We start from the raw sequence: 27,775 nt of genomic DNA, 5'->3' as shown, positions 1-27,775 counted from the left end.
ATTCTGACAAAAACTGTTGATACTTATTCAGCAAATCAAATCCTTCTGTGTTCCCGAAGCAACACTTTGATTAGAATAATGTGTATGGCTCGGTCAAAACCAAGATAGAGTAACCCTAGCCCGAACTCCTGACCACTATTCAAAACAACCTATGTTGCTTTTTTAATTAGCAGAGTAACAAATGACAAGTTTATTTCAGATCCTCAATACTTGTTTCTGAGACTGTTATTGAGAAGGGTTAAATCCGTACAGTACAGAAATGTTTAATTTTGTCAAGTATGCACAAAAATATAAATTGATTTTGTGAGCCAGAGCTAAAATCTGATAATGAATGCATTATTACACTACATGTTGACAAAAGTAAGGGGAGAAAACACATCACATGTTTGTGAAGGCATACTTGACAACACAGGGCCAATGAAGTGGGAGTTGTGTCTCCTAACATCTAGATAGATGGAAAAAACAGAGTACCTGACTGCTCTTTCATCAGCACAAAACACGAATGTCAGGCAGCAGTGCCCCACCTCTGCTGCAGTTAAGAGCTGGGTGCCCCACCTCTGCTGCAGTTAAGAGCTCTGCTGCAGTTAAGAGCTGGGTGGCCCACCTCTGCTGCAGTTAAGAGCTGGGTGCCCCACCTCTGCTGCAGTTAAGAGCTCTGCTGCAGTTAAGAGCTGGGTGGCCCACCTCTGCTGCAGTTAAGAGCTGGGTGGCCCACCTCTGCTGCAGTTAAGAGCTCTGCTGCAGTTAAGAGCTGGGTGGCCCACCTCTGCTGCAGTTAAGAGCTGGGTGGCCCACCTCTGCTGCAGTTAAGAGCTCTGCTGCAGTTAAGAGCTGGGTGCCCCACCTCTGGTGGCTTTGAAAATAAATAAAACGTTTCTGTATTAGCCATCTATTCCTTTTGGCTAAGACCTAAAGTTTTAGTGTGGTTGCACCCCTACATCCGCACCTGTACATCCACACCTGTAGTACATTATACCGCACCCCTACATCCACACCTGTAGTACATTATTCCGCACCTCACCTAAACTGCAACATGGTACATCATATCGCACCTCACCTAAACTGCAGTGCAACATACATTATATTGCACCTCACTTAAACTGCAACATGGTACATCATATCGCACCTCACCTAAACATTGTACATTATATCGCACCTCACCTAAACTGCAGTGCAACATACATTATATCGCACCTCACCTAAACTGCAGTGAAACATACATTATATCGCACCTCACCTAAACTGCAACATGGTACATCATAACGCACCTCACCTACAGTAAACTGCAGTGCAACATGGTACATTATATCGCACCGCTCCTCACTCAGGCTTTTGCAAACTCAGGCAATTTGCTGATTTTCCCGAGTCATGTTTCTGTAACTCACTCTGTCCTTTTTTGCTACTCTAACCCAGGGTGAATTAGGGTGAATTACACAATGATGATTTTACTCTACTCTAACCCAGGGTGAATTACACAATGATGACAAGGACAATTAATGAACACATTAGACAACCAGATCACTTTTATTAACAGTATCAATTCATGGGAACACCTGAGCTGAAAAATCTTTGGCATTGAAACAGCACTTTTTACTCTGATACGAGTTTGATTCAACAGACTTAAGATATTGTATTACTGTATTATAGAACATATTTTTTCCATAAAATATATTAAGTAAACTTTATACTGTTCTTCCATCAGACAAAATAAAAACAAACATCTAAAGCAAAACAATGACCTCACCAGATTGACAATTGCTTGTTTTTTCACACTTCATATTCATATTTCACACTTTCATAACATATTACAGAAAAACAAATTTGAAAGTCACAACAAAAGTACTTCAGTTGTAAATACACCACATCCACTGTGAGCTTTTTTATGGCTCCGAAAGATACTTCATAACTTCAAGGAAATCACATGTCCTTCAAAAAAAAAAAAAAAAAACCATCCTTCATGTACTGTCTGTCATAATTCCCTGAGTCATCAGCGTGCTGTTTTAACAAACTTGGAGAACCGGTTCCTGAGATGATGAGAAGGAACCACACAGCGTGAAAAAGATCAGAATTTGGTGTTGTCCATATAGCACCATTCCCTGGTCATCCAAAGGAAGTATTCTTTGCATGGCAGTGCTGAAGCATTGATCACCTTCTCATCTTGGCCGGCTCCTGTGAACCTAGAAAAGAAAAGGAAACAACAGAAAAGCTTCAATGGGAGAGTGTTTATGACAAGATAGAGAGGCCCTAGTGTTTATTACAAGATAGAGAGGCCCTAGTGTTTATTAGAGAGGCCCTAGTGTTTATTACAAGATGGAGAGGCCCTAGTGTTTATTAGAGAGGCCCTAGTGTTTATTAGAGGCCCTAGTGTTCATGACAAGATAGAGAGGCCCTAGTGTTTATTAGAGAGGCCCTAGTGTTTATTACAAGATAGAGAGGCCCTAGTGTTTATTACAAGATAGAGAGGCCCTAGTGGCCCTAGTGTTTATGACAAGATAGAGAGGCCCTAGTGTTTATGACAAGATAGAGAGGCCCTAGTGTTTATTAGAGAGGCCCTAGTGTTTATGACAAGATAGAGAGGCCCTAGTGTTTATGACAAGATAGAGAGGCCCTAGTGTTTATGACAAGATAGAGAGGCCCTAGTGTTTATTAGAGAGGCCCTAGTGTTTATGACAAGACAGAGAGGCCCTAGTGTTTATGACAAGATAGAGAGGCCCTAGTGTTTATGACAAGATAGAGAGGCCCTAGTGTTTATGACGAGACAGAGAGGCCCTAGTGTTTATGACAAGATAGAGAGGCCCTAGTGGCTCTAGTGTTTATTAGAGAGGCCCTAGTGTTTATTACAAGATAGAGAGGCCCTAGTGTTTATTAGAGAGGCCCTAGTGTTTATGACAAGATAGAGAGGCCCTAGTGTTTATGACAAGATAGAGAGGCCCTAGTGGCTCTAGTGTTTATTAGAGAGGCCCTAGTGTTTATTACAAGATAGAGAGGCCCTAGTGTTTGGGCCCTAGTGTTTATGACAAGATAGAGAGGCCCTAGTGTTTATGACAAGATAGAGAGGCCCTAGTGTTTATTACAAGATAGAGAGGCCCTAGTGTTTATTAGAGAGGCCCTAGTGTTTATGACAAGATAGAGAGGCCCTAGTGTTTATTAGAGAGGCCCTAGTGTTTATGACAAGATAGAGAGGCCCTAGTGTTTATTAGAGAGGCCCTAGTGTTTATGACAAGATAGAGAGGCCCTAGTGTTTATGACAAGATAGAGAGGCCCTAGTGTTTATTAGAGAGGCCCTAGTGTTTATGACAAGATAGAGAGGCCCTAGTGTTTATTAGAGAGGCCCTAGTGTTTATGACAAGATAGAGAGGCCCTAGTGTTTTTACAAGATAGAGATGCCCTAGTGTTTATGACAAGATAGAGAGGCCCTAGTGTTTATGACAAGATAGAGAGGCCCTAGTGTTTATTAGAGAGGCCCTAGTGTTTATGACAAGATAGAGAGGCCCTAGTGTTTATGACAAGATAGAGAGGCCCTAGTGGCTCTAGTGTTTATTAGAGAGGCCCTAGTGTTTATGACAAGATAGAGGCCCTAGTGTTTATTACAAGATAGAGAGGCCCTAGTGTTTATTAGAGAGGCCCTAGTGTTTATTAGAGGCCCTAGTGTTTATTACAAGATAGAGAGGCCCTAGTGGCTCTAGTGTTTATTAGAGAGGCCACAAGATAGAGAGGCCCTAGTGTTTATTAGAGAGGCCCTAGTGTTTATTAGAGGCCCTAGTGTTCATGACAAGATAGAGAGGCCCTAGTGTTTATTAGAGGCCCTAGTGTTCATGACAAGAAAGAGAGGCCCTAGTGTTTATGAGAGGTAGTGTTCATGACAAGAAAGAGAGGTTTAGACAATATGACACTTTGGATCAGACAGTTTAGACAATATACATTTGGATCATCACACTTATCACAACATACATTGGATCATCACACTTATCTGTTGATTTGTCTTTCTGAATGTATCTAACAAATTTAATTGTTAAAAAAAGTCGGTAACACTTTTACAGTAAGGGTACATGAATTATCATGAATTCATGATTTATGTATTGCTTTATTCTCCTCAGTAGCAGATGAATTACTACACATGAGACCTGACAGGGTTCAAATGTAAGAGAAAGTCACTCACTTGTCTCACGTGTGCAGAAGGCGGCCTGTGTGTGATAGCGTGCCTATGCAGGTTGGCATGCAGATGGGCATCCTGTGGGTGTCTGTGAGCGTGAGCGGGCACATGCCATACAGGTCTGTGTGTGGCACCTGGTGGTCTGTGGCCCGGTGGCATGTGCACTGGGTGTCTGTGCCCGACTGGCACTGTGCCGGCAGGGGGCACGGCGCCTGCTCTAGTCTGCTGCTGCGTCCGTTCTCTGGGCAGCGTATGGAACTGGAGCGGCGGCAGTACCGGAGGTGGCGTTGGCGGCCGGTGGCCCGCACCGTTGCTCTTCTGGTTGGCTGGGGGAGGCTGGGCTGGCTGGGTGCGGGGCGGCTGCCACGCCTGGGGTCCGGCTCTCTGAAGAGCCGCCTGGGTCTGCTGGTTCCGGCTGGCGAAGGGCTTGTTAGTGTGGCGGGTGTGATGCTGAAGAGTGGCCTGCGTGAGCGGGCTGGGTTGGCTTGGGCCGGTTCTGACCGGAACTTGAGTGCTGGGCCCCTGTGTAGCCATCTGCCTTTGCTCTGGGCTACTCTGGACATGTGTGTGGGAGGGCACCTGGCTTACATGCGGAGGAGGCTGATGATTCTGGGGCACAGCTGGCATCTGTGTTGTAGCTGATCTTGCCGCAGTACTGGCCTTTTGTCCAGCGTGAGTGGTCCTGTTTTGGCTCTGTAGTTGCTGGCTGTGCTGTGGACCAACATGGGGCCCAGAGCTGCTCAGGACCTGCTGGGCTCTCTGTGCCTGAGCGTTGGGGTCCATGAAGGCAGGGCTGTGGTCCTCCCTCTGGTCATGCGCTCTCTGGGCCTCTCGCTCTTGCCCTCTGGCCCCCCTCCCGACTGCTCTGGAGGCCTGCGTGGGCCGTCCGCTTGACGGAGCTGAATGAGAGGGCCGTGGTTGCTGGCCAGAGGACTGGGAGTCAGTGCTGCTGCTGGTGGACGAGACTGATGGACGAGCCTGCTGGCTGGGGTATGCTGGAGTTCCCCGCAATGTGTCCCAAGGCCTCTGGCGGTGCCTTGCGCTAGGTTCCACAGGATCACGAGAGTCGTGGGGATCACTGGGATATTCACTGTCCCTTGTCCTGGACCTATTCTGACCATGGTCAGAACGCCTGAGACTGCGATCTGTTGAGGGTTGTCTGCTGGTACTACGGTGGCCAGCATGGGTCACATCAGTTGGATGTGACTGATGTGCCTGAGCAAAGTCATTGTGGATGTGGGGGTCACTCCTTAATGATCTCTGTGCTGCATAGCTGTACGGTGGGGGTAGTCTGGCTTCAGCCACATCTGGTTCAAATGCAGGATTGACATGCGAGTGACCAGTCTGTATGAGGCCATCCTGATGGCCATTCTGATGGAACCTAGCAACAGAGCTCATGTTGTTGTGGGGTAATAATGTGTTGGCTTGCGGGGCGCTGAAGGCAATCTCCTGACGGTTTGGGGACAGTGGTGGGTATGTATTTAAGTTCACATTGACAGTTTGAGGCAATGTATTGTCTGTGCTTGGCAAGGTGTTCAAGTTGACATGAACCGTAGGCTGCGAAGTACCAGGTGGAATTTGGCCTGTCTGTATGCGAATGTTTGGATTCTGTTGGCCAGCGTTATTCTGGTGACCACTGTAGCCATTACTAATGTCAATTGCGTTTCCATTGCCATGTGGTATGCCATTACTGAGGTGGCCATTTTGTTGAATGGCATTGTTTGTGTTGTTGTAGTTAAGTCCATTGTGTGGCAGGCTGGAGGTCACATTTGGCTGATGGTGCAGTGGTGGGTCAGGTGCTGATTCTGCTCGGATGTTGGCTGGAGGTGGAAGAGTCTAAGGACAGATCAAAGGCATGGAATTTTTAAAATGAAGATGCAATGTCTTACTCTTGAAATGAAAAATGGTACATAGATTTAGACATGATGCATTTTAATTGTGGGACTTTATTTAAGACACTTCAAAAAAATAAAGTGAGAGCCTGTGTAAGGAATGAATCTCCCTAGTGAACAGAGCAACTTTAGAGTGTAAAAACCAAATAACTCATTAGGTCAGGGTTAGGGTCAGGGTCAGGGTCAGGGTCAGGGTTAGGGGTCATTAGGTCAGGGTCAGGGGTCATTAGGTCAGGGTCAGGGTCAGGGGTCATTAGGTCAGGGAATGGAATGGGAGGAAGAAAGGAAATATAGAAGAGGAAAGAGGAGGAGGAGTAAGTGGACAAAATAACAACACACACACACACACACACATTAAGGATGCAAGTTCCATGAAGTGAAGAGGGCATTTAAATGGAAAAAATATGTTCAAGCTGTTTTTAAACTCCGAAGTCTTACCACGGGGTTTTGACTTGTCTTTTGGAGACTGATGGCATCCCGTAGCCTCCTATCCACTGTGAGATATAAAACAAATTGGGTTACATGAAGTGAATCTGTAGAGAGCTATCTAAATCCATGTATTTGAAGGTTTTATCTTTCACTGACCCTATTGTTGCTTTAGTATACTTGATAGATGTGAAATGTTAGCATTACCAAGACAGAGGGTTTTATTTGATAAAGAACAGTTATCATAAAATGCATTCTTAACCTCTAATGAACAAACGTATATGCAAATCACAGATGTAGACCAACTGTTGTGTGTATAAATGACTGGCAATGACAGAAGATGGAGGACACATACTGTTCCTCTGACGTAGCAGCACTATAATGATCACAATGATGATGACGATGACGAGGAAACAGGCGATAACGATTCCTGCCACGGCTCCACCGCCCAGGCAGGTAGCTGAGAGAGTAGGAAACAGGAAGCAGAAATCAGCCAGCGATCAGGCCACAGATAAATACAGACATCAGGCTGTGGAATGTTCAAGTGTAAAGAAATGGTTCTATTCAAAGGCAAGGCGTTTAGATTTGATCAGGTTTATTATTATTTTACCAAGAGAAGATAACATTGGTGATGTCTGTCACCACATACTTTTTAAACTCCAATTTTATTTTTCAGAGGAAGACATTTTCGGAAGCAAAAGCCATATAACATAGGGTGGTGCAAAGATTGGAATCAAGATTCAAGACAAAATTCATCTCATTTTTCTCAACGGTGTCTTTCAGTCACAACTGGTACTAACTCACCAACGACAGACACATCCGTCTCCTGCCGTGACGAGGCCCCGGTGATGGAGTTCTGTGCCGCGCAGACATATTGGCCACTCGAATCGGCCGAGGAGATCTGCAGAGTGAGCGACCCCGTGCTTGACTGGCTGGAGGAGACGGCTTGGTCATTGTGTTGCCATGAGAATCTGGCAGGGGGGAGAGACTCTGAGGTGCAGGTGATTTCCAACGCCTGGCCCACCACTGCATCCCCACCTCCCACGCAATCTGCTGACGCCTTGGTCAGTGTTGGGGTGTCTGGACCATCTACATATATCAAGCACAGAGAGAAAAGGACATTGCCGTGATCATCACATTAGTTCAGTAAAAATATAATAATCTGAAGCACAAAGAGTTTACTGAATTATTGGGATCTGAAGAGCACCAAAGGGACACCCTGTAGTAAACCCTAGCAGCACTCCAAAAAACGTTCATCATATGTTGTATTTGCATATTTCAGTGTCTTATGCGTGACCAACTACAGTAACTGAGCTCTTATGTCTCAAATCTGCTTTCAACCACCTAAACCACTATTCCCCAGTAGTCCTATCCAAGCCTTTGATGGTGCAACTCCTGTAGCACAATACAAATGCACCACATGCCTATTGTTTCTACAAATAGGAGAGAGAGTATGAATACACTATTGCAACTCCTGCAGCAAATACACATGCACCACATTATATAGGAGAGAGAGTATGTATACTGTTTCTATATAGGAGAGAGAGAGAGAGTATGAATACTGTTTCTATATAGGAGAGAGAGAGAGAGTATGAATACTGTTTCTATATAGGAGAGTCTATATAGGAGAGAGAGAGAGAGTATGAATACTGTTTCTATATAGGAGAGAGAGAGAGAGTATGAATACTGTTTCTATATAGGAGAGAGAGTATGAATACTGTTTCTATATAGGAGAGAGAGATAGTATGAATACTGTTTCTATATAGGAGAGTCTATATAGGAGAGAGAGAGAGAGTATGAATACTGTTTCTATATAGAGAGAGAGAGAGAGTATGAATACTGTTTCTATATAGGAGAGAGAGTATGAATACTGTTTCTATATAGGAGAGAGAGAGAGAGAGAGAGTATGAATACTGTTTCTATATAGGAGAAAGAGAGAGAGAGAGTATGAATACTGTTTCTATATAGGAGAGAAAGAGAGAGAGAGAGTATGAATACTGTTTCTATATAGGAGGAGAGAGAGAGAGAGTATGAATACTGTTTCTATATAGGAGAGAAAGAGAGAGAGAGAGTATGAATACTGTTTCTATATAGGAGAGAGAGTATTAATACTGTTTCTATATAGGAGAGAGAGAGAGAGAGAGAGTATGAATACTGTTTCTATATAGGAGAGAGAGTATGAATACTGTTTCTATATAGGAGAGAGAGTATGAATACTGTTTCTATATAGGAGAATGCACTATTCATATGGTCATCTATAACAAATCAACTGATAGTGCAGATGCAGCTGGGTTTTGAGTGAGCTGGAGCAGCGGTAGCGTTGCCTCCTGACTAGCGATCAGCGGTAGCGTTGCCTCCTGACTAGCGATCAGCGGTAGCGTTGCCTCCTGACTAGCGGTCAGCCCAGGTTCAAATCCGTCTGTTGCTTTGGATAAAAATGGCAGCACATCTGGCATACCGTTTTCCTGTTGGGCCGACGCACCTTTTGGGCCGATACAATGTATAGCCTAATGTAATTAGTTTGGCCAACGATTCCATAAGGGAATCATTCCAACGTTCAGCCCAAAGCAAGGACAGTCAGCTACCCATTGGTTAATTTTCCATATTGACACTGGACTGATCCAACAAAAGCTCGTCAGGCCTTTCCCCTCCCATTTTGGCTCAGAGCCAAGATTATGTGAGCGCATCAAAATTAATCGAAGTAGCCTGCACGCTGGAATTGCAGCGGGTGGATGCCAGTAGTGCCAATTGTGCAAAAATAACACCAATGTAGAAGCTTCAACAGTAGCCTATACAATAGCAAGTAGGCTAGCCTATGTCAGCAACAGGTTCAAGTTGGTTGAATTTGAACGAGGAGATGTAAGTTATAGCCTAGAGCAGAGTGACGGTGAGCAGCTAGAGGAGAGTGTAGTCGAGGCTACATGATAACAAGAACTCAGTGATGGAGCAGGTATGTGTGATATGCCATGCTAACGATGATAATTATGATGCCAATTAATTGCGATAAGGTAATATAGGCCTAATGGTATGGTAATGATAACATAAAGTAGGCCTAAGACCGTCATCCACAGCTGTGAAATAACGCAACATAAGTTTGCTATGTGAATGATTTGCAAACCCGGACAGCAAAGGAGTGTCAAATCAACGTTAATTGTTGGTCAGATTGATCAGTTTCCGTCAAGACATCTTAAATGTACATTAGGTTTCTAGGCCAAGTATATTTATATATATACACAGTACAAGGAATTTGGTCTCTGCATTTATCCCATCCGTGAATTAGTGAACACACAAAGCACACGCTGAACATACAATGAGGTGAAGCACACAGTAACCCAGAGCTGTGAGCTGCGATGAGTTCATGTAGCTCTACTGTTCCAAAATATACCAGAAATGTAGGTGGTATAACCTACAGGGATGACATATTTCCAGCAACGGGCTTTGTTTATGTTGTGTTGTTTCAGCTGTCCTATAGTGGTACCTGGATAATCCTATGGTATAAATTACAGTAAGGCCTACCACAACCTGTGGGTAATTTAGCTCTTTGCAAATTCAGTAATTATTTAGTGCTGCTATCAATTGAGCGTTATACCTGGTTTACTGTACATGTATTGAATACTTTGAAAATGATAATTTGAATTCTAGCAGAAACTCTCTCAGAATTGCTTGTAGGCCTATTTATACTTGAGTATGAAGATCATGTGCTTCATGGCTTCCTGTGATCACCAGTGAGTCCAAGAGATATCAAGTGAGGCCTACATTTGTCCACTTTCAGTGCTTTGGTCGCTTGGGCCAAATTTGCCAGGGCCGATCTTGTGTCCCAGTCCGTCCCTAGGCCTGCTAAATACTGGTCATTTACTATCATTAAGACTGTGATTTGTTGTTTACTCACAGTAAACAGTAAGACTGTGATCTGCTGCTTACTCACAGTAAACAGTAAGACTGTGATTGTTACTTACTCACAGTAAACAGTAAGACTGGTCCTTGCTGTCTGGACGCTGACTGGGTTGCTAACGGTGCAACTGTACTCTCCCGTGTCGTCTCTCCTGGCCGGGTTGATTACCAGGGTGCCGCCGGAGATGGTGATGCGGTCGCCGGAGGTCAGGGCCATGCCCCCTCTCCCCCAGGCCACGCTGGTCTGAGTGCCGGCCGAAATGGTGCACCGAATGGTCACGTTCCGCCCCTCCACTGCCACAGATGGATCCACACTCAGACTCACCCCTGCCACAGCGACTGAGAGAGTGTGACAAAACAGACAGACACAATATGACTGAGGAACATTTCTTAAAAGGGAGAGTCAAGCCTGACATTTTGAGGTATGAGAATTCCTCAGTCCTCCTGAAAACATTGAGAGTCTCCTGACGATGTTCTCAGAGGGCACTGCTCTAATAAGTCTAGCCGCAATAGACCAGAGCTATTTTCAGAGGTGTGAATTGACATGGTGTGGGATGCATTGTGGACCAAGTTTTGACAGAAACACAGGAACAATGTTGGGTTGGTGTAGTGTTCTATAATTATTTATTAGAATCTTGTCAGAACTATGTGCAATGTTCTGTTTAAACACTTTTTTTCCTTTCAACTGATGTGTTGTAAACTTTATGCTAAACTTTATTTAGTGGTAATACAGGCCTTTGTCATGTGGAACAGATAAGGTTTAAAGGATAGAAATGAATGTCTACATTCAAATTCTGTTCATACTATATATGGTGGATCAATAGCTTACTTTGTTTAATTCCCCAATCGTGGTTACTATTACTTCTAAAACAACAGCTATAGCTAGTATAATATCAGTGGGCCTAGGCTACTAGAAGTACATTCATCATTTACATTTATTACTTTAGCAGCGGCTTTTATCCAGAGTGACTTACATTGGCTATGTCAATTATATTACAAGGGCCACTCTCCTCAGAGCAATGCGGGGTTAATGCCTTGCTCAAGGGCACAACAGTGGAAGCTGGGAATTGAACCCACAACTTTTCAGGCTACTGCATGCTAGCCCATTCTCTTTAAGCACTACGCTACCACCACTCTGCAGTAGAAACAGACATTTAAGTATGAGACAAATCAAGATGAGAAGGAGCCCTGCAAACAGTCCCATAAAGAAAGGAACTGGGGACAAGATTAGAAAAAAGACTGATGCCTCACCAAACACCTTCAGCTCCACTGAGCGTCTGTTTTGGATGAGGCCAGTGGTGTCACTGGGCGTCACAGTGATGCTGTAGTTCCCTGCATCTCGCAGCTCTGCGGTGTTGATCTGGAGCCGAGTGTCCGTGAGGCTGACCCGACCGGTGTAATCGCCGTTGATCACTGACCCGGCGGAGGTCCAAGTCCCGATCGCCCCTCCACCAGGCGCGAACCATTGCGTGGTGAAGATGCCGGGTACGGTCACGATCGAAAAGTCTGCTGGTGCTCCCGACGTGGCCAGCACTGGAGAAGTGGTAAACTCGATCGGAATAGGATCCTGAGAATGTCCACACTTCAGCCAGGCTAAGAGAGAGGGAGAGAGGAGAGAGAGAGAGAGAGAGAGAGAGAGAGAGAGACTCTTTTTGCACAACTCTAAATCAGAGATGGGGACTCATGTCTGAGACTCGGACTCGAGTGCCACTTAATGGCCTCCTTACACCAAACAACTTTGATTTTGGAAATATTCTTTAAAGAATAGAGCCTTCTAACTAATGCTCTCCATTCAAGTTTTACTCAAAAGACTACAATTTTCCCAAATCTTGCCAAAGTCTTCTGGTGTAAGGATGGCTTTAGTTGCAAAAACAGTGACTTCAGATTTAACTTGGCGACTCCACCTCTAAAGACTTCAGACTTGAGTAGGACTCGTGAATAACCTATTTCATGCAATTATTACTATTATATTTCTAATTTATTTTATTGGTGCATACCGTATACAATGGGAAATGTATGACGATGTATGTGCAACACAGGCATGCACTTGATGCCTTGACTACGGCGACACGTCCTCCCAGAGTTGCCCTTTTTTCAGTACTTTCGTGCAACTTTGTACACAGTGGAAATAAGCGACAGCTACATGCAAGGTGTGGATAATGTGGGCACAAGGATAAATGATACCGGTTCAACAACATCCAATTTCATCAAGCATCTCAAAATGCACCTAGATAGTCACTTACTTACGACAGAGTATTAGGGCCACACATGAAGATAAAAAATATTTTTGCCATGTCGACATTAAACTCGAAATTTCGAGAATTAAGTTGAAATATCATGGCGAATTTAATCTCGATGTGTCAACATTAAACATTTTGAGAATAAAGTTGACATATAATATTGACTTTAATCTTGACATTTCATCTATATTCATCATTCATTTCATCTATATGTCCATCAGAACTTCTTTGGACAGAGAACGACCGTTCCAAAGTAGGCTACAACTGGGGATGAATGAAACAGGGGATGAATGAAACAGTCTAGTTTTCTCTTAACGACGACAGACAGACATCATTTGTACAGAACATAGAACATATTAATCTGCTTTGCTCAGCCAAATACTTTCCTGTTATGCCCTTTTATCACAGTTACAGGTGATAAATTCGATGGTCAAAAGTAAACTTCTTTAGCGTTTTTTTTTATACTAAAGAGTTTTTCATCCAAAGTTCGACTTCATGATTATTCAGTAGACTATTAAGTGCTCTCCCCAATCCCAGACTTTCACATTGCATGTTTGTTTGTAGGCTAATGGATGCAAAACAGCCTAGGCTATAATGCTGAATGTCTATGTTTTAGAAAGATGTTAATATATTTGGGGCTATCAGGTAGGGGTCGAGGTTTGCCATGTTAACCTATGGCAGCGTTTCTCAAACTGTGTGTCGCGAGCCACTACTGGGTCGCGGAGACATGGCAGGTGGGGCAGGAGTTTTTTTAATTTATTTTTTTATCTGTAGCCTAGGCCCAGGTAGCACCCGATGCGCAATGGACGCACTGTATTATTCACAGGGAAGCTCTCGTGTCAAGGCAGCTTAGTTAGTCCCGACCTACATGAGATTTTGATTGTTGTTGTGAGAGTGGTGAATTTCATCAAAACCCGGCCCTTAAAAGCGCGTCTATTCTCCGCACTTTGCGAAGAGATGGTAGCTGACCAAAAGGCTGTACTGTTTCACAGCGAGGCAAGGTGGCTTTCCCGAGGTAAAGTGCTGTCGCTCGTGTTTGAGCTCCGAGTCGCCTCGCATGTTTGAATCTGCAAGCACGTTCACTAATGAACATTTCTTGACGAAGCTGGCCTATCTTAGCGATATATTTGATATATCTCAGCGATACATTTGAGTTAAATGTCCAGTTACAAGGCAATACAAGCACCTACCTCACCTAGCAAATAAGATTACTGCATTCACCAAAAAAACTTGAGTATGGGACAGGCGCCTCGATCGCGACAGTATTATGCCTTTGAGATTTCTGAGCGAAATCGCTGAAACGTCTGATTGGGAGGCTCTTGTGATCCCATGTATTAAACAGTAGGCCTACATTACATCCCTGCAAAGTTTATTTCAAAAATATTTCCCAACCAGCAGTGCTCAGTATGACTGGATTATGGATCCATTTAATGCAGCATGTTGGTATTTCATTGAATATATTGTACAATGCTGTAAAATGGCCTATGCTTCCTAATATGTTGCTGGAAAACAGAAATGTGTGTTATGTATTTATTTATTATATTTGCAGCACAAGCTGATTTTAACTCTGTTGAAGAACTTGTCATTATTTCAATAAATTTGACAATTTTAAGCTCGACCTACCACTTTCTTAGAGCAATGAGGGACAGGTGGGGCTCGAGAATGCCCCCTTGATCAAAGTGGGGAATGAAAGAAAAAGTTTGAGAACCACTGATCTAGTTTGTTAACTACCACAGTCACGAGTTGGGTCGCGATAGTCTGTCATTTTTAAAAAGTGGGTCCCCAGAAAAAAAGTTTGAGAAACACTGACCTATGGTGACTGACGGTCTGTGCAGTGGCCTTAGGCTACCCACGTAAAAACAAAGTGAAATATAATTTTGTCATTTTGTATATATAACATATATCATATGTTAAACACAACAGCTCAAAATCGATTACACTTGACACAACCAATATAAGTCAGTTCAGAGTGCAAACAGGTTGTTGAACAGTGCAGGTTCAACAATGGGCAGAGACAGTGAGGTATTCCAGTGCACCGTCAGCTGTAGACAGCATTTAGGCTACGGTCCTGAAATGCCTGTGTTTTCCAAATGTGTTTTGGCAATAAACTGTAACAGTTCCTTATTTAATAGATGTGAACAGGCTAATGTGTGGCCACACTGAATTCACATTTAATCCTGAACACTAAAGCCCCTGCCATAAATGTTCAGTGTGTGGTAACGCCCACTTCACAGCTCCACAGCTATAGAAACTGGGTATGTCCTGACTCCCAACAGACCAGTCAAAAGGCTGTAAGCTAACTGGTTCATTCTTTTTCATTTCCAAGTGATTTAATGTCCGAATTGCCACAAATCTGCAGGAGTGTGATTAGATCTGTCTTATTCGGTCAGACACAACACAACAAAATTACTTCAGGAAGGAAATGATGACTTACCAATCACAAAAATAGTCACAGCAGCCGATGGTAGGGTCATTTCAACCAGTGTAGGCTGAAGGGAGAGAAACTCTCAGCTGTGTTATGCAGCAGGGTGAGTTGATTCAGCTAAGCTGCTAGCTAGGCATGATAAGCTAGTTTGTTTACTCACACGCCAACCTCTATCTCACTAACTCACTGATAAAAGCTTGCACTCAACCATTATTGCCCGTTTCTGCCAAATATAAAAAAATAAATGACTCACCAATGAGTTTCTTTGTCCTTCATTATTCTGGATGCAACAGTCAGGTGTACAAATGGTTACTAGTTCATGGAGGTTCAAGATACAAGATTTCTCTGTACTTCCTGGTTTTACCTGTGGGGTGTACTACGAATCTCGATTAGTGGGTTAGCGAGGTATGTTGCGCTCAAAGCCAGGGTATGCTGTGACACGAAAGTGGATCTGTTTTACTGTCGCTATATCACCATGGTATCTTATGCTGTCAACCAAAGCTGGTCAGGAGGAGGTTATGTGCTAAGTTATAGCTCAAATCGTGTTATCTACCGCCCACTGACCAATCAATTGTCTTAAAAACGAAGTTCTCACGTGTAGGATTCTGTCATATATCTTACAGGTGGAGCTCCGCCTCTACTAACATTTTGGATCTTGAATGCGCTTTAATAGTGCTGTGCATGCAAATATCCCACTATGGACGTGCATACCATACAACAACTGATTACAATTGATTTATTTGATGTTATAGGTTAGACACTCGCTCATAAATGCGGAAGTAGCCTAATTGTTTTTTACTATAGGCGGTCTTGTGCGTCTCCACGTTTCACGATTGGCCAAAGTCAGCCCAACACCGAGAACGCGCACAGATCTGAGCTGAAAGCCTAGTTTGACAAATATATTACATAACTGTTATCGTAGTATCACTTAACGTATACCCCTGAGTCAAGGCTTTGTGAAGCCTCTATATGTCTACATAGCCTAGATATGTCTAACGTGCTTCGTAGTATACCCCACTGAAACTCCCTTGAGTAAGCCACACCTGATATCTTAAACAGGCAATGGTATATGGGTGGGGCCCACCAGAACGAGTGGGTGGGGACCAGTTACACAGCAGTAGCTGTCTGACTGCATTCTGAAGCCATCATCATAATGTTACAGGGTTTTTTTACAGGTTGTTTACGTTTGTATGTGGGGTTAAAAAAATTATCATACAAATCAAAAAGAATGTTTATAGGAAGGAAATACAGATGTTAATACAAATTAAAAAATTAATATACTATAGTTTGCAAACTGAGTGCATTACCTCCACCAAGCTGGACTAAAGGTGTAATGGCAAGTGTAGCCTACCCTGTAGCCTCGCTCTGGCCGCCGGGTGAATAAGGCGAATTGCTCTTGTTGTCTAGAATTATTGTGGAGACATGGAAGATATTATTGGTAGATTTCTTGGTAGATATTATGAGAGCTGTGAATGCAAATAAAGATGTTTCCAGTGATTATTGTAGAATTCTGGGGTGTTCTTACTGTATTCTGATGTCTTCATATGTTAAACTGTGCCTTAGGCCTATGTACCAGCAGGAAGGTCAGACAGGACGAGGCTGAAGTTAGCACCACTTTCAGATCGCGGGGGAGTCAAGTTTCGATTCCACCTTAAATATTGCAATTTTCTACCACAAGGGGGCAGGGTTGACCGCAAATCCGCGATAACATTGCCGAATGTTTCCATTCCACTCCATTGCCGAATGTTTTGATAAATGTTGTCTTTAGTGTTCTATTAAATCATTTGGTAATTTAGAGGGGGGGGGGGGTTATGTAGAGGGTGGCAGATTATGTAGTTTTTTCTTTATTTTCTGTGCTGGATCTTTTGATACATGTTGTGTTATGTTTTCTATTAAATAAGTTTGTTCATTTTGCACTGGGGGGGTTATGTAGTTCGTGGCAGATTTTGAAGTTTTTCTACAGTAAATGTATTCCCTACGGCCTACATGTCATTTTGCATCAGATTTTTCAACACATTCTAAAACTACACTCTCTCCTCTTTCCAATGACACCCCACTTGTGAAATTCTATGGTGGAAAATGGCGTTTTTAGCCCTTTGAAAATATAGTATGTATTTGTGAAATTGCAGAATTTCAGCACTAGAACAGCCACACTCATCTCAGGAGAGATTTTTGCAAGGGGTCTTTCACCACATTCTGAAACTACACTCTCTCCTTTTTCCAATGACACCCCACTTGTGAAATTCTATCATGGAAAATTGCCTTTTTTGCCCTTTGAAAATATAGTATGTATTTGTGAAATTGCAGAATTTCATCACTAAAACAGCCACACTCATCTCAGGAAGGATTTTGCAAGGGATCTTTCACCACATTCTGAAACTACACTCTCTCCTCTTTCCAATGACACCCCACTTGTGAAATTCTGTAGTGGAAAATGGCCATTTTTGCCCTTTAAAAATATAGTATGTATTTGTGAAATTGCAGAATTTCAGCACTTGAACAGCGACAGACATCCCATTATGACACCTCACTTGTGAAATTCTTTCGTGGAAATGTGACCTTTCCACCTCTTAGAACATATAATATGTATTTGTGAAATTGCAGAATTTCAGCACTTGAACAGCTACACACATTCCAATGACAACCCCCATGTGAAACCCCCATCGCATAAAATGGCTTTTTTTTTTTTTTCGATTAGAACTCCCATGGCCTATTTCTCTCATTGCAGTTTTTATACACTAAAATTGGTCCCTATTGGTCAAGACTGATTTGTTGCATACAATTCCACCCTATATGAATAGTTGAGTGTGTCCTCTTCCAATGACATCCCCCATGAGCAATTCCATCCAAGAAAATAGGCTTTTTTAATTTCAAAATCCACAAGCTATTATTCTGATGGGGGGCCAAGCAGTGAAGCTGCGAAGCATTATTACTGTTTCTACCTTTTCTTATTTGAGCCAGTAGCAAAGCCCAATTGTATATTTACGCTTTCCTATTATTCGGGACCAAGCAGTGTAGGCACCCATTGTGTTTGTACATTTTCCTATTATTGGGGGCCAAGCATTGAAGCTGCAAGGCACCCACTGTGTTTATATGTTTTCCCATCCTAAAAACACACAATAAATGTGGAGTCTTTTTACCACTGTGGGGGCGCTATAATCACAGGCTCATATATCAGCAATGCTTTCGCGTACCGAAACCAAACTTGGTATATGGACTTAGGACCCCATCCCGAGGACACACAATATATTTGGTGACCTTGGACCACTAGGAGGTACTAAAGTTACAGGAAATGAGCTCATATCTTGGAAATGCTTTCTCGTACCGAAACCAGACTTGGTTCATGGATTCACCACACAATAATGTTGATGTTTGGCCACTAGGGATAGATTAGATTAGACTCAACTTTGTCATTGTGCAGAGTACAAAGTCAACTAAATTCAGACACTGCTCTTGCTTGCTTGCCTGCTGGTTCACACCTCACCCCTCACTCTCAGTGCAACGTGCACCTCCACCATCAAAGGCTGATGCACCCCTCCCCCACAATGTGATCATGAACAATGCGACTACACTAACGCTGTTCACCAGCCACCAGTCTACAGCCACCAAATACTCCTCACCCCCCCTCCCCTGGACAAGGGGAAGAGTGCTGTGAGTATCATGTTCCTTGACTTTTCCAGTGCTTTTAACACCATCCAACCCCTCAGACTGGGTGAAAAACTCCTGCAGATGAGTGTGGATGCTCACCTGGTATCCTGGATTGCAGACTACCTGATAGAGTGGCCACAATTCGTCAGACTGAAGAACTGCCTCTCCGACACCATGATCAACAGCACTGGAGCTCCACAGTGAGCAGTGAGACACATGGCAAACAAGCAAAGGAGCACATGGCACAAGGGACAGGAAGTAAACAAAGCAAACAGGAAGACACATGAGGAGCAGACATAACGGGAAAAGAAGACAAGACAGGATCCTAACAAGAGCCTCCCCCCTCTTGCCTGCAGCAAATAGGTAAGGGATGTGGCCCTGTTTCTAGAATGCTGGTGAAACCCTTGCTGGGATGACACAAACATGTGCATCATTGAAAGAATAAAATCTAAAACGTTTCCTAAACCTCATACTCCAAATATCATATTATTACAGTGCATGAAAATGCACTGTACTGTTCTTCCTAGGCAACTTCTTCTTCTTATTATTATTATTCCGCAAACACCTTTTTTTCCAGACAGCTATTTCTCTTGAACAGTTTAACTTAGAAACTTCATTCAAACTTTGTTACTTAGGTCTTCAAACAGATCGGGTTGGTTTGACTTTTCAACTTTGAAACTTTTATACTTTTTAAACTATTAAAGAAAAACTTTTAAAATCCCCATAGACTTAACATTGCCGACAGACATCATAATAATGGCCCGTTAAGCAATTAGAATCCTATGGCAGGTGTTCAGGCCACCTGCAGCCTCAGGCTTTAAGCATACAATCTGGGTCAATTAAGACTACACATCCTATTCAACTGTTTCCTCTGCCCAAAACTGTTTCAAAATAAAAGTCCTCACTACAATAATCCACTGTAACCCATTAAACTACTGAACTTTTTACATTCAACTTTTAAACGGTCTACTTTTAAACTATCATTAAACTATCTATCTATTAAACTAGCTGTCTATCAACAACTTTTAAACTATCTACATTCAACTTTTAAACTATATACATTCACTAGCTGTCTATCAACAACTTTTAACTTGTCATCAACTATGTCAACACTTTTCATCAGCTATGACTCCTATCCACTGTAGCTAGTTAGCATGTTAGCATTGCTAACATTGTTAACATTTTTAACAAAACTGCTAAAAATGATTAGCTAGGTTAGCTAAGTCACATGGTTAGCATAGTTAGCATGTTACCATGCTAGTTAGCATCTTTAGCAAAACTGCTAAAAATGATTAGCTAGGTTAGCTAAAGTAATATGGTTAGCATAGTTAGCATGCTAGCATGCTAGTTAGCATAGTTAGTATAACTGCTAAAAATGATTAGCTAAGTTAGCTAAGTAACATGGTTAGCATAGTTAGCATGTTAGCATGTCAGTTAGCATAGTTAGCATAACTACTAAAATGATAAGCTTGGTTAGCTAAGTCACATGGTTAACATAGTTAACATGTTTAGCAAAACTGCTAGAAAATGTTAGTTAAGTTAGCTAAGTAGCATGGTTAGCATGTTAGCATTGCTAGCACTGCTATAAAACATTAGCTAAGTAGCATGGTTAGCAGAATTAAAAATCTTAGCATAACTGCTAGTAAACATTAGAGCCATTCCAACTTTCAGTTATCACCATTAAACTATTTGAATATCAACATTCATTAAACTGCTAGAAAATGTTAGCTAAGTAGCATGGTTAGCAGGTTAGCATTGCTAGCACTACTATAAAACATTAGCTAAGTAGCATGGTTAGCATAGTTAAAATCTTAGCATAACTGCTAGCAAACATTAGAGCCATTCCAACTTTCAGTTATCGTCAAATATCTACCTATACACAGCCATTAAACTATTTGAATATCAACATTCATTCAACTTCCAGTCTGTCAACAACTTTTAAACTATTTACCTTCAACTTTTAAACGGTCTACTTTTAAACTATCATTAAACTATCTATTAAACTAGCTGTCTATCAACAACTTTTAAACTATCTACTGTCTATCAACAACTTTTAAACTATCTACATTCAGCTTTTAAACAGTCTACTTTTAAACTATCAACTTTTATTAAGCTATGCAACCACCATGTCTATCCTAGCATCACCGTAGTAACCATCTCTGTATTATCTGTTTTAACTATACATGATATTTTACATCACAACTTTAGCTTTTTCATGCACTGGTAATTCCTTGGAATTGCATTTCTAGTTATTATATTGCTTTCTTATGTAGAGTATTAAACGGAATATATTATAAGAACATTTCAATAAATATGGAAAGTCAGTATGAACCGTATAGACAGATATTGTGACAGCCTTGCCTGGCTCCTCCTCCTGTCTGTGTTGCGTCTCTCTCTCCTACAGGTGAGCTGGGTGCAGGTGTTTGGAGACACGCTAATTATTTCCTAGTCTGGGCTTTTAAAAGCGCTTCAATGGAGACCGGGTTGTCAACCACTTCCGCTCCGTCTCTACAGCACCGTTTTGGATTTTGTTTTAGCGTATTGTGTCACCTAGTCTTGATCCTTACAAGCTGGCTAACGATAGACCTATATCTAATCTCCCTTTCATGTCAAAAATACTTTAGAGATACTTTAGAAAAAAATATCTTTAGTATCTTTAGAGATACTTTACAAAAAATAGAGTCCAAACAAATCTGTGCCTTCTTACATATGAACAAAATCCAGGAACTATACCAGTCTGGCTTTCGAGCTCACCATAGTACTGAATCAGCCTTAGTTAAAGTTTTTAATGACCTCCTCATTGCTGCTGATAATGGATATGTACCATACCTTTTTAACCGTAAAGAATTTGTACAGGTCCATAATGAACCATATACCCATATACCATATGCTCATTGGATCCCAGTTATTTTCCCATTATATGTTATGCAGATGATACACAATTATACCTTTCCATAAAGCCCGATTAATTAACCCTGTTAAACAAACTTGTATGTATGTTACATGTTACATGTATAAGAGATATAAAAACATGGAGAGAATATATATATATATATATAAACTTCCTGCTTTTGAACTCTACATACTGTATAGTGATCTTCCACTGACCTCATCCACAAGTGCTAAAAATCTAGCAGTTATAATTGACCAGGACCTATCAATAAATAAAAACGTAATTTTACCACTTAAGGAACATTTCAAAGATAAGGAAGTCCTTATCCTTACCAGACACTGAAAAATGAATCCACAGTTTTGTCACTTCAAGGATAGACTATTGCAGTGCTCTATACACTGGCTGCTTATACAAAATGCAGCTGCTCGCACACTCACTAGGACCAAAAAATATGAACACATTTCCCCCATCCTAGCATCTTTACACTGGCTACCTCATTGACTTAAAAAATATTTCTTGTAACATACAAAGCCATAAATGGCTGGGCACCTATATTAAAGATTTTAGTAGCCTACCACATTACCCACCTAGACTGCTACGATCACAGAATACTGGACTTCTTGTAATCCCAACAGTAGAGGCAGAGCTTTCTGCTACACCGCACCCCTCCTCTTGAATGAACTCTCTCCAACACTTTGATTAGCAGACACCCTCCCTATTTTCAAGTCTAGACTTAACACATACATCTTTAGTGCCTCCCATGCTACTAAACTGTTGCTGCTCAACTGCTTGGCCCCCAAATATAGCTGCAGAGCTGCAAATTTAGAGAGAAATGGACAAAATTCAAGAGCTGTGAAGCTTTCGGAAAGTTTTCACCTTGGTCTGTTGGTGGTGCTACAGTGCACATGATAAAGTCTTGTAAATTGATGGGTGGGGCCTTACCTTTTGCCTTAATCCACTGATCAAGTTTGAGCTTGATAGATCAAAGCATTGCAGAGCTCTTTGCATTAATGCTGTTAAAAGATTGATGGATTTTGACCAGTTGGTGGTCCTAGATATTTGAGGTTTTGGGGGCAGTAACTTGGTGAAATTGGTCAGTGGCCTGAGTAGAATAAGTGTGCAAAGTTTGAGCATTTTACTATGTACATTTGTATGTGCTGCCATGGACTCCCATGGCACTAGAAAGAAGCATAATAACAAATCCTACTAGCCAGAGGTGGAAAAAGAATGAAAATATTGTACTCAAGTAAAAGTACCAATACCTTGATAAAATATTACTCAAGTACAAGTTAAAATACCAATCTGAAAATGTACTCAAGTAAAAGTAAAAAGTAGTTAATTTAAAATGTACTTTAAGTAAAAGTTACTTAGTTACTTTTTTTTTTTTTTTGGGGGTATCAGAACAACCAGTTTTACCAGAGACTTTCTAATGAGGAGATACAGCACTCAAAAAATCCTCCATAGTATAATGCATGGGGTTAGTTTGTAACAGTTGTCTACACATATCACAACCCTTCCGCGGCAAAACGTTGACATGTGAATACATTGAGCCAATCATGTGGTGTGTTGTAAAATACATTGAGCCAATCATGTGGTGTGCTGTGAAGACATCGTGCCAATCATCTGTTGTGATCTCGCTGCTGGAGCAAGGTTGGTGTCGTGAAGCCTTTTACGCGACGCAGCATTTCTGCTAAATAGATGCACGATAAGTGCCCAAAAAGTGTTGCAATATGGCCGCCCGAGTAGAGGTAATTTTGCCTGATAAGGATGTTGAGAAATGGAGATCTATGTGAAAAATCACCTCCTTTAAGTTCTTTAAGTTCGAGCAGTAGTTGATTTTCAAAGTTAGTTGCACTCATCCTTGGGTCGCTTTGCAGTGAACAGTAATCCAGCACAACTGAAAAGCCCCTCACAGGCAGCTGAGGCAGGCAGGCCATATTGAGTTGCAGAGAGTTTTTTTTATATTTGGAAACGAGCAGAAGGATCAGCAGATTAAAGGGCGTCAAACTAGGGGGGGGAAGTGGGAAGTATAGGGCAATGGAGGAGAGGGCCCTTGAAAAGTGGAATACAGGGGGCACAACATTTTCATCAGGCATTAGTAATAACTCAGGTAATCCACACATAAAAACTCCATAAGTAGAGTCATGTATAATGAAGTGGAATAACACAGGGAAAAAGTATTGAACACGCTAAGAAAAAGCACTAAGGCAAGGAAAAGGAAGGAACGAGCTGGAATCTGTAAGTAGTTAGAGAGTAGTTATCCTTTCTATCTGCGCAAATTAATATACCATAAGCTTGGTTAGTAGCTTACATATTGATGGGCTATAAAAAGGTTTTTCATTACCAAGGTGTCACACAAGAAACATTTCATGATGGATAAAAGCAAAAAGCTCTCCCAAGACCTTTGCAACCTTATTGTTGCAAAACATATCAATGAAACTGGTTACAGATGCATTTCAAAACTTCAGAATCTTCCAGTAAGCAGCATGGGAGCCATTATCTTCAAGTGGAAGAAACATCACTGCATCATCAACCGGCACAGGATCTCCTCGCAATATTTCTGACCAGGGAGTCAGAAGGATAGTCAATTCCAAGAGCCAAGGACCACTCGGAGAAAGCTCCAGAAAGACTTGAAGGCAGCCAATTCAATTAAATTCAATTAAACAGTTCTGGAAGTAATCTGGAACTAAAGATCAGGATTCACAAGAGGGACCCCTGGAATCTGTTTAGAACAATGGACCAAAATCACACCTGATACTGCGACTAATACGTTTTGTCATACAGGAAATGTCTTGAAGCTGTCTTTACAAACAAAGGCTTTTCCACAAAGTATTGAAGAAATTTCAGTAGGCACGTTCAATACTTTTTTCCTGTGTCATTCCACTTTAATACACAAAACTCTTATGTTTGGATTTTTTATATGTGTGTTAATATAATGTGTGGTGAAAATTTCGAATAGACTCACTGGACCATCAATTGGTTTAGGCCAATTACTGAAAAAAAAAATTAAGCGTTCAATACTTATTTCCACCACATATTTATTTTACCTGAACTTCCAAATTAAATGTAAAAATGAATGTCAGACGAAATGTAAAGTTTGACTGACTGGATTTTGTATACAAAACATAGTGAAAACTGTCTAAGGTCACTCTCACTCTCCCTTGCTAAAGAGCTAAATGGTTTAGTCCGCCTGCACATTCATAAGGTAGTCTATCTTTTGTTTATTTAGTTGAGCATCGCTAGTAGTGGACCGCTAATTGTTGTGCTGCTGGTGCAATGTCTTTCCCCAAGAAAGCCAAGTCAGGTTACTAAAAACTACGGAGCCCGGGAGAGCTCACTTTAAGTGATATTTTTTCTGGTCGTGATAATTTGTGAGCACGTTTTCCTTTAATTAAGCCCTCGAATTAATAAAACGTGAGCACGTTTTTTCCTTTAATTGAGCCTCGAATTAATACAGCATTGACCCGTTGTAGGCCTAAATTGAGCTCTCGAAATATGTATTTCGTGCTCACATTTAGTAATTCCGACATTTTCTCACTGCTCGCTGTGCTGTGGTGGCAACTTCATGTTACCTTGACATGGACTAGGCCTACAGCTGTCTGTAACAGTTCATATTGGTAATGTGATGATAACCGTAAGCAGCTAATTAAAGACTTTAGGTGGTCATGTTTTATAGCGGACTTCTACTCTTTGTAGCAGGGGCACTGTGGTGTCAACCGCCAGCTATGGAGACCCATAATGGGGAAATTCTACTACAAAGGCTACTCAAGGGCTCTGTTGTAGCCTAATGACCCGGTTTCCACTATCTCCTGGATTGTTGACTTAACTGTGAGGTCTAGAAGTCAATCGAAGCACATCACAGCGACAAGCTCCCAAACAATTACAACACGTAGACCTACTGTTGGTACAAATAGGCTACCGCGTATTAGTAGTATCGCCTAATACCCACCCAATACAATAAGGTTCCCTCTAAGCTCGATGGGCCTCACCATATAACCCACGCATTACACCAATGATGCACACAACGAGGTAAGCTTTGATATGGACTATGAAACGGGAGACATAAACAGTGTGGATTCCACGATGCTCAGCTTCTCAGGCTATGTAGCCCAGCTCACACCGTTCGCGATAAACACCACAGCTCTGCATACACTTGGACCTCAACAAACACTCAAAACTGGCCAAACATTCAGCTGGACGATGTTGGCAAGGGGCCTGTACAAACACACACAATCATCTGCTCTCCCACCTACAGCCTACCTAACGGGGCTATAACCAGGTGCACTGCAATCAATGAGATTCCCTCTCACGTCACTACAAGCGACACACCTCCCGGCGTCATTCCGGGATACCCCTTGACACCACACTATGTTTTTGTGCACACAATTGAATTTCTTGAGCCCACGTTTTAATTATTAGGTGGGTGCGTTTTTAGTAGATCGAGATCTCGAATATACTATAACGCGCTCATGTTTACCGCGATGTCAAGACAATATTGAGTGCACGTTTTACAAATTGTGGCCACGTTTAAGTAGATCGTGCTCACAATGTTCTATAACCATGTTCACAAATTGTGCTCTCGTTTTAATAAATCGTGCCCTCGTTTTAGTCGCAAAAACGCCATTTTCCACGATAGAATTTCACAAGTGGGGTGTCATTGGAAAGAGGAGAGAGTGTAGTTTCAGAATGTGGTGAAAGATCCCTTGCAAAATCCTTCCTGAGATGAGTGTGGCTGTTCTAGTGCTGAAAATTCTGCAATTTCACAAATACATACTATATTTTCAAAGGGCTAAAAACACCATTTTCCACGATAGTGGAATACCAGATACGGATATGGTCGTAGCGCTGGCCTATTGTATGCCTAGGCAGTTTGAAAGACAATTCTCTGCCCACCCCTTGGATTAAGCGAGGTGAATGGTTCGATGCCAGACTATACATTTCAGCAGCCGCTTCTAATAACAACCACAACTGTTTGACTCTGCACAGTTTTACTATTCGAGACTTAGCCTGTGTTCTGTTATTCATTATTGTACCATCTACAATACATCATCATCTAATCGCCGATCCTGATCCCGCCGTCAAGTTTGCGTTGTGTTTTAGTTCTAATGTTTATATTGACCATCTTCAATACAAACATCAGAACTAAAACACAACGCATCTCGCAAGAGGAGAAGAAAGACGACAACATTTGGCTACCGTGACCCGAACACAAGAGGAGAAGAAAGACGAGAACATCCAAAGGGTTCAAAGAGACTTCGGGGGGAGATTTTGGATTCTGAACATCTGTAAGAAGAGTCCATCTTGGCACCCTGATTGACGCGACTGAATCCCAGCTGGAAGCCTGCCAAGAGGGGAAACTCTGTTGCATTGCGCACACCCTGCATGCAGTGAAGACATTCTGACCAGGTGAAAGCAAAAAGTCTTTACTCCTTTATGCGGGAAAAAGAACCAAAGTAAAGCCAATTTATTAGATAAATTAGAAATTAAGAGCTGCACATTAATGAGAGTATTGAAGTTTGTGTCATTAAGAGTGTTGATATTAATGACTGTGACGTCTATAGGTCATTGGAAATAGGAGGAAAAGTGTTCACTTATGACAGATTCGTGAACCAATTAAAATAAGTAATCGATTAAACTGACAAGTACTTGGGGAACTTATTTTCTTTGCTGTGATATCAATACATGTTGAGCTGTGTGTGTGAGAGTTTCATGCGATAATGCTGTGTGTGTGCCAATGAGAAAATAGGAGGCTGTGTAGTGTTCATGTTTTCTCAACGGTCTTTGTTTGGTGACGACTAAACTTAGATTCAAGATTCAATACTTTAATTGCCATACAACAGAAGTTGTTAGGAATTTGCTGCAGTGTGCTCTACAGTACAACAGACAAGACGACACCAGTAGTAATTATCATGAACTATCTGTCAAAATAAGCCCCGCCCCCTGAAACGTCATAAATCACGTCATAACCACGCCTCCTTTTTATGCAAAATTAGCCCGTGGTTGTCACCCGCGTGTTGTTTGTTATTGTTATTGTTTTGTGAGTCATGTGACAGTCATGTGACTGGTGTCAAACCCCTGGCAGCCATATTGGATGTAAAGTCATGTGACAGTCATGTGTCTGTGGTGTCAAACAATGCAACGCCCCTTGGCATCCATATTGGATGTAGTGTCATGTGACAGTCATGTGACTGGTGTCAAACCCTGAAG

At 41.9% G+C, this 27,775-nt stretch overlaps 1 protein-coding gene across 1 annotated transcript; it reads right to left on the bottom strand.

Moving 5' to 3' along the window:
- Nucleotides 1-1,497: 1,497 nt before the first annotated feature.
- si:dkeyp-97a10.3 (putative uncharacterized protein DDB_G0271606) lies at nt 1,498-15,461 on the bottom strand. The gene is made up of 9 exons (XM_048262126.1): nt 15,281-15,461; nt 15,037-15,091; nt 11,614-11,955; nt 10,432-10,701; nt 7,276-7,560; nt 6,827-6,931; nt 6,484-6,539; nt 4,160-5,989; nt 1,498-2,177 (listed from the first exon to the last, which is right to left on the bottom strand). The coding sequence occupies exons 2-9, from the start codon at nt 15,074-15,076 to the stop codon at nt 2,154-2,156; spliced, it is 2,952 nt and encodes a 983-aa protein (XP_048118083.1). The 5' UTR covers nt 15,077-15,091; nt 15,281-15,461; the 3' UTR covers nt 1,498-2,153.
- Nucleotides 15,462-27,775: the final 12,314 nt, after the last annotated feature.

Source organism: Alosa alosa, chromosome 13, assembly GCF_017589495.1.
Source record: "Alosa alosa isolate M-15738 ecotype Scorff River chromosome 13, AALO_Geno_1.1, whole genome shotgun sequence".
Taxonomy (NCBI): domain Eukaryota; kingdom Metazoa; phylum Chordata; class Actinopteri; order Clupeiformes; family Clupeidae; genus Alosa; species Alosa alosa.
The sequence above is the reverse complement of the archived record's forward strand: the minus strand, read 5'-3'. Positions and strand labels throughout refer to the sequence as shown.

Bases quoted from the DNA above. Each gene is read 5' to 3' on its own strand.
- si:dkeyp-97a10.3 (XM_048262126.1), bottom strand. From the start codon at position 15,076: ATGACCCTACCATCGGCTGCTGTGACTATTTTTGTGATTG. The intron at 11,956-15,036 runs GTAAGTCATCAT...CCTCTCTCTTAG, and splicing joins TGTGACTATTTTTGTGATTG to CCTGGCTGAAGTGTGGACAT. The intron at 6,540-6,826 runs GTATGTGTCCTC...TATATCTCACAG, and splicing joins GCTGCTACGTCAGAGGAACA to TGGATAGGAGGCTACGGGAT.